Here is a 7,500-nt window from a genome sequence, read left to right as displayed (position 1 = left end):
AGGACTCGATCTCATTCCTTTACTGTGCCTCCTTTCATATTCTCTTCCTTCCCTCTTACTTTCTAACCTCTCCTAACAATTAATGCATAGTGTAACTGCTTTGAGGTTTTCCTCCTGTTACACCTCTCAGACCTTTTCCTAACCTTTTCCAAACCTTTTCAGTGTCCATTTCCGTTTCAGCGCTGAATGACCTCATAGGTCCCAGAGCTTGGCCTTTGGCCTAAATTCAGCTTCAGTTTACGCGGTGAGGATAATTAATTACCTGGGCACGTATATCTATCGATACCTATCCGTAGAGTCACGCTGACATTAAAAATAGCCGAGTTGCTTTAGAGAGAGAGAGAGAGAGAGTCATAATATAAATCCTTAGCTTCATTTAAGATTGTTAATTTTTAACCCAATATCGTTACTTGAATGGTATATGGTATCCCGACCTCCTCTGCCACAAGGTCATTTGAGGGTTCTCCCACCCCCTCCCCTTACTTCCTCTTTGGACACCAACTCCACCCACCCTTCCCCCCTAGTACTCACAATGTAGACATTCTTCCTCTGGGCACTACCAAACCCAACCCATACCCCCTCTCCCCCTTTTTCCAACTCCCCGGTTTCCCCTCATCCCCATACCCTCCCCCTCCCCTATTCCCACCATCTGCCCTCCCCCTCACCCATTTTCCCTCCCTGCATAATGCGACCGAATCTGTTCGCTCGCACCTGAGTGCGCTCATTCTCATCGTCTTCTTCATCTTCTTCTTCTTCTTCGTTTAGGGAAGAATCTTGGTCTTTCCATGATTTGCTGCCACTCACGGGTAGAGAGGAGGAAAAATGCCGTCATTCAGCGGACGCGGACCGAATTTGATGCGTCAATTCGTGCATCTTAATGAGGTTAAGGAGTTTTCGCTAATTCACGTTGAAGGAAGAGGGAGATAGGGAAAGAGAGAGAGAGAGAGAGCGAGAGGGTGGGGGGCGGGGAGAAAGGTGGAAGGTGAGGGAAGGAAAATTGGCCGTCGATAAGACACCGGATCGTTTTTAACTTGCGAAATCATTTTTTGAAACTTTTCAGAATTATCATTCTATTTCTTGTGGTTCCTCACAGTAACTGTGAAACTGTTCATAATACCATTTTATTCCTGTGGTTCCTCACAGTAGCTGTCAGTTGTTATTGAATTTTTAATAATAGCCATTATTGTATGTAACCTTTTTTTCCTATATCTGTAAGTAACTCAGATGTGCTATCATTCTTTAATTGTTATATACGCTCCTAATTACGTATCCTTCAAATTTTGCTCTTAATTACTATTCATTTTCAATTCAGCATAATTTTTAATATAACGAAAAGCATTCGTCCGCAGCCGAGCTTGTGGAAAAAAATGGTGGAAAAAGAAGAAAAATTAAATTGGTGCTCAGGCCAGGAGGAAGGTCTAGACTATAGCCTTTTTAAAATAGTGAATGGAATAAAGAAAACGGGAACGGATAAAGAAAACGGGGTGAGAGGTTGTGCGGAGTTGGGGGGTAATATTTGATTATACTCGGGGCTGAAAGACGGCAAAAGTAGATTATGTCTCGGGTTAAGAGATTGGGTTTTTCTATCCTGATTGAAGAAATTGAATCTTGGAGTCTGCCGGATTGATTGGCTGGGCACATCCTGATGGGACGTCTGTGCTCTCTCTCCTCTCTCTCTCTCTGTTTTTTCCTTCATGTGCTGTCCAGTATGATTGTAATGACACTAATGGAGTATATGGCCATAGGAAGGTCCTTCCTTTAAAACAGCTTATGTTGGGGAATTTTGCCTGAAAATACCTCGGGGCGAAGACGAACGATCTTGAATTCTTTATCGTGCACCCTGTTCATATCTGTATTCTCTGATCTAATATATATATATATTATATATATATATATAATAATATAATATATAGTATATGTGTGTGTAAATCTATGTCTTTATGTATGTATGCATGTATCTTATATATATAAATATATATATGTGTGTGTGTGTGTGTGTATTAATATATATATATATATATATATATAAATATATATATATATATATATATATATACACTATATATATAACTACAATCCTCTCTCAGAACATGAGATATCACTGAAAGCAAAAGTAACTATTCCTGACTGTCCGCATCGAACACTACCAACGGCATGGTTCTGTTCAATTCGTTTCAGATCTCCGTTACTACCAGTACTTTTAACGGCAACATATTATCATTTCCATTTAGGCTAAATGATTTATTCTCGAGTGGAGGGCTCTCGAATGCGTTACTTTTTTTTATGGGGTAATGAGGAGAACAAAGACCAGGTTATCTACACAGCAATTTAGTTTTAATATGGATAATTACGGGAGCTCCCGTATTATATCGGCGCATTGTATGGGATGACACTTAGGTGTAAAGGGAGCTGGAATATTGAGTGACCATAACGTCCTACCATTATTCAGGGGGGGCATTAATACCCAGAGAGAGAGAGAGAGAGAGAGAGAGAGAGAGAGAGACAAGGATTAGGATGTCTCAAAGACTAGTTAGTCCATCCGAGGAGACATCGTGTGCTCACTTATCTGTAGGAGCAGGTTTTACTGTGCATTCAGTCACTTAATTGTGTTGTCTAGCTTTCTTTTAAACTCTTCCACACTGTTGCTGTTTACAACTTCTGGTGGCAGTTTATTCCACGTGTCACATACCTTGTACGTAAAGAAGTTCCCACAAAGGGATGTGTTGTATCTCTTCAGCTATAGTTTCCATCCAATATTCTTCTCTGGTTTTCGTTTAATGTAAATAGGTTACTGTCTACTTTTGTTTTGCCTTTCATTATTTTGAATGTTATTATTAGTTGTCATCGCAATCGTCTTGTTTCTAAGCCATACATGTTCAAGCTCTCTTGTCGTCTTCGGGTAACCTATTTGCCTGATGGATGGAATTAACTTTGTGGCTCTTGATTGTACTTCTAATCTATTTATGTCTTTTCTTAGTGCTGGTGACCAAAACTGTACTACATATTCAAGATGGGGTCTAACTATTGATGTATAGAGAGAGAGAGAGAGAGAGAGAGAGAGAGAGAGAGAGAGAGAGGTAACGTCAGTGTTAATGGATTGTCCACATAGTATCAGATGACTCTTAGGTGTGAAGAAAAAAAAGTGAAACATTATTTAGGGGGAAACAGTACTGAGAGAGAGAGAGAGAGAGAGAGAGAGAGGAGAAGAAGGACGAGGAGAGAGGAGAGAGAGACAGAGAGAGAGAGAGAATGAGGGAAAGGTAACGTCAGTGCTAATGGATACTCCACATTGTATCAGATGACTTAGGTAATAAAAAAAAAACTATTCAGGGGGGAAACAGTACAGAGAGAGAGAGAGAGAGAGAGAGAGAGAGAGAGAGAGAGAGAGAGAGTAATATTAATGTTTGCATATTGATTCTGGAACCGGACAAGCGAAAACGTTTATATATGATAGTTCCACCTTTTGGAATGAGACGGGCAAATACTTCGCATAGAGATGACGGGAATGTAAATAAAAAAAGAAAAAATCTTTTCAAAACAATTTTTTTCGTCCCCCGGGGAAAAATTTGTTTATCGTTTTAATATAAAATGTTAGAGTGAATTCCATTTTTCATATTTTATTTCGTTCTTTATTGCTCGCGCGAAATGTCGCCATTTCTTTTCAGTATGGAATGTGCGTGCATATATATTTATATATATATATATATATATATATACATATATATATATTCTATATATATATATATATATTATTATATATTATATATATATATATATGTGTGTGTGTGTGTATGTATGTATGTATGTTGTATGTGTGTGTGTATATGTATATTATATATATAGTATATATATATATATATATATATATATATATATATATCTATAGATATAGATATTATATATAGATAACATATATATATCTATATTATCTTATATATACATATATATATATATATAGATATCTAGATATATATATCTATATATATATACTCTATATAGTATCATATACATCTAAGTATAGATATATAAATAATAGGTATATATATATATATATATATATATATATATACTCTATATATATCTATATAGATATATATATATTATATATATATAATAATATATATTTAAGATATGGATATATTATTATATATATATATTAGATATTATATATCAATATATAGAGATAGTATATATATAATAGATCTATATAATATAGATATATAAATATATATATATATATATGTATCTATATATCTATCTATCTATATATATATATATATATATCATATATATACATACAACATATATACATTATATATACACACATATGTATGTCTGCGAGTATTTGTTTATATTTACATTTGTATGTATTCACGGCGTCTTGTAAGTTAGTGTAATACATAATTTGTGGGCTGCACGAGTTTTCCCGAAACCCACTCACCTTGGTTCCGTTTAAAATAACCAAACCAAAAAATCTATTCGGGTAGACATCGAACAGCCAGACGACCAAGTAAGCCCTCGTCTCACATAATCCCTTAATACATTTCGTTGGGTTTCCAGGGAATCTGCAAGCAATGGAGGAACCAACCTGGTGATAAAGATATAGAAATAATATTCCGCATTGTCGGCTCCCCGCGTAAACTTTTTGCGGGTGGATCTGGCAGGCGATCGCGCTCTCTCTCTCTCTCTCTCTCTCTCTCTCTCTCTCTCTCTCTCTCTCTCTCTCTCTCGTTCGTCCACTTCCTTTTTTTTTTTCCCCGAATCAAACTATCGCTCGCTCTGTTGCCAATTGGTTCCGGATATCAAAGAGAAAAAGTTTCTCCTTGCCAAAAGTTGTTAACCAATTGTGAGTCCTCTCGTATTTATTCGCTTGTTCAAAAAAAAAAAAAAACAGTAGGGGGGGGGGTGGGGGGGGGGGGTTAAAGGGCCTCCGGTACACGATTTTTTTATCCACCGAAGCCTCACAGACAAGACGACAGACAGGCTACATTCAGACAGACAGACAGATACTGAGACAGGCATACAGACATTCAGACATTCAACCAGACCGACAGACAGACAGACGCACATTCAGACATTCAACCAGACAGACAGACAGTTATTCAGACAGACACAGACAGTCAGCCATTCAACCAGACAGACAGACAGATATTCAGACAGACATTCAGACACTCAACCAAACAGCCCTTCAGAGAGACAGACAGACAGACAGACAGGCATTCAAGCAGACAGACAGACAGACATTCAAACATTCAACCACAGACAGACATATTCAGACAGAGAGACATTCAGCCAGACAGACAGACAGATATTCAGACAGACGGACATTCAAACAGACAGACAGACAGACATTTAGACATTCAACCAGAGAGACAGACAGACTTGACAAAAGTTACTTTGATTTGTTGTTGTCGTTGAAGAATTAATTTTCCTCTTTCCGCCGTTGTTCAGGTTTTGGATAATGAAAGGCAGTCTCGTTGTGATAAATAAATAAGTGAATAATTAGATTATACACGACACACAACACACACACACACACACACACACACACATATATATAGATTATATATATTATTATATATAGATGTATGTATAACACGTATGTAGAATCTACTGGTCACATTTTTACCAGATACATATGTAATTGTAATAGCCACAATGCCCTCTTAACTACTTGAATTCTTTGCTCCTTTCTTTTTTTTTTTTTTTTTTTTGATACGCTTGTCACTACAAAGCCTGAAGATCCAAGTTCAATGAATTTTGAAGAAACTGTGATGTCCGTTACTGGGGGACGAACCCAGGTCCCATAATCACAGAGAGGTCACGTTGCCGACCTGACCACGAGAAGGATTATATAATATATATATATATATATATATATATATATATATATATATTATATATGTGTGTGTGTGTGTGTGTGTTTGTTGTGTGTGTGTGTGTGTGTGTATAAAAGTAGTAAGAGAGAGGGAGAAAGATGAGAATGCAATTATCCTATCTGTACATGAAAATTGATCCGAAGGTAGGCCGGGACTAAAAAAAAATAATTTTCCGTCTTGCCATGCACTCAAGCAAAAGTATACCTCTCCAGATTTGAAAAGCCGACATAGAGCTCGTGTGCATCAGAAAAGGACTCCTGATATTTTTAATTAGGAAAAGGACTCCTGGTATATTTCATCAGAAAAGGACTCCTGATATATTTCATCAGGAAAGGACTCCTGATATATTTCATCAGAAAAGGACTCCTGGTATATTTCATCAAAAAAGGACTCCTGATATATTTCATCAGAAAAGGACTCCTGATATATTTCATCAGAAAAGGACTCCTGAACCGGAAAAGGAATATTCTGGAACCAGAATGATATATAACCACCACAAACGAGTAATAATTCAGTATTTTTGCCCAAAATCTAATAAGAGTTTTTTTCGACGCTTAACGTATTAAGGATATACTGACTCCAACTCACTTTGCGTTTCCCTTCCTGTAAATACGCCATAGAGTTTATTGTATTTGTGTTTTTTTATATAATCTGAACTCTTCCCCCAGCGTTTTCTCCCTTTGTTTTGGTGGCTTGATTTTTCTTTCATGAATTACCCAAGGTTTGGAAAGGAATTTTTTTAACTCGCCTTCCAGATCGTGTTTGGAAAATGGTACATGAATGATAATTTTTTTTTTACAGTAATGATACCGATGATGATACCATTGCCACATGCAAATTTTACACTTATTAGATAAAAAAAAACATGCCACTTCTTTATAAAAACAAAAACAAAAAACTTTCGTTGTATAAAAATAACCCCATTCAATTTTTTCTGTTATTTTTATTATTTATAATTATATATCAATTCAGCCTTTTCCGTTATCCTCCGCACGTTTTTTTATGCATGAAAAATGCTTGTGGAGGAAAGTGGAAAAGGTTAAATTGAATATATAAATGATATGTAAAATTTAACTCAAAATTTGATTCTCTTTCCTCACCTACACTGAGTATCTGTAAGTCTAGTGCTTGCAAATACTGATCGTTTGCTTTTGTGATCAAGCATAGAGCACGACCTCTCTCCCCTCCAAGTGAGTGCTCTTTTCAAGCAATGTATTTGATGTTTAGGTCCGACAGAAATGATGGCGTGATATAGAAAAGAATCTTTATTACATTTTGAATTTGTTTTGGCTGAATCTCGACCATCGTTGGATGAGTTGGTTACGTGCTCGACTACCCATCTCAAGGTCCGAGTTCGATTCCCCGTTCTGCCAACAAGGAATCAGAAGAATTTATTTCTGGTGGTAGAAATTCATTTCTCGATGTGTTTCGGATCCCACAATAAGCTGTAGGTTCCGTTCCTAGGTAGCCAATTGGTTGCTAGACACGTAACAATAACTAATCCTTCGGGCCAGCCCTAGGAGGGCTGTAATCAGCTCAGTGGTCTGGTTAAACTAAGATATACTTAACTTTGAATCTCAGGTTAGGTTTTCTTTCTGTTTATGTATTCATTCTTGTTGCC

The 7,500-nt window shown here is 36.6% G+C and overlaps 1 protein-coding gene across 1 annotated transcript in view; it reads right to left on the bottom strand.

The window, feature by feature from the left end:
- The window catches only part of LOC135210448 (gem-associated protein 2-like), a 33,266-nt gene that overhangs the window by 23,386 nt on the left and 2,380 nt on the right, over positions 1–7,500 (bottom strand). Inside the window, exon 3 of the mRNA XM_064243344.1 lies at positions 4,442–4,588. Coding sequence (XP_064099414.1) covers positions 4,442–4,588 — 147 coding nt within the window. The remainder of the gene's footprint in view (positions 1–4,441; positions 4,589–7,500) is intronic.

Source organism: Macrobrachium nipponense, chromosome 39, assembly GCF_015104395.2.
Source record: "Macrobrachium nipponense isolate FS-2020 chromosome 39, ASM1510439v2, whole genome shotgun sequence".
NCBI classification, from domain to species: Eukaryota; Metazoa; Arthropoda; class Malacostraca; order Decapoda; family Palaemonidae; genus Macrobrachium; species Macrobrachium nipponense.
Note: the sequence above shows the minus strand (reverse complement) of the source record. Positions and strands in the feature narration are given on the sequence as shown.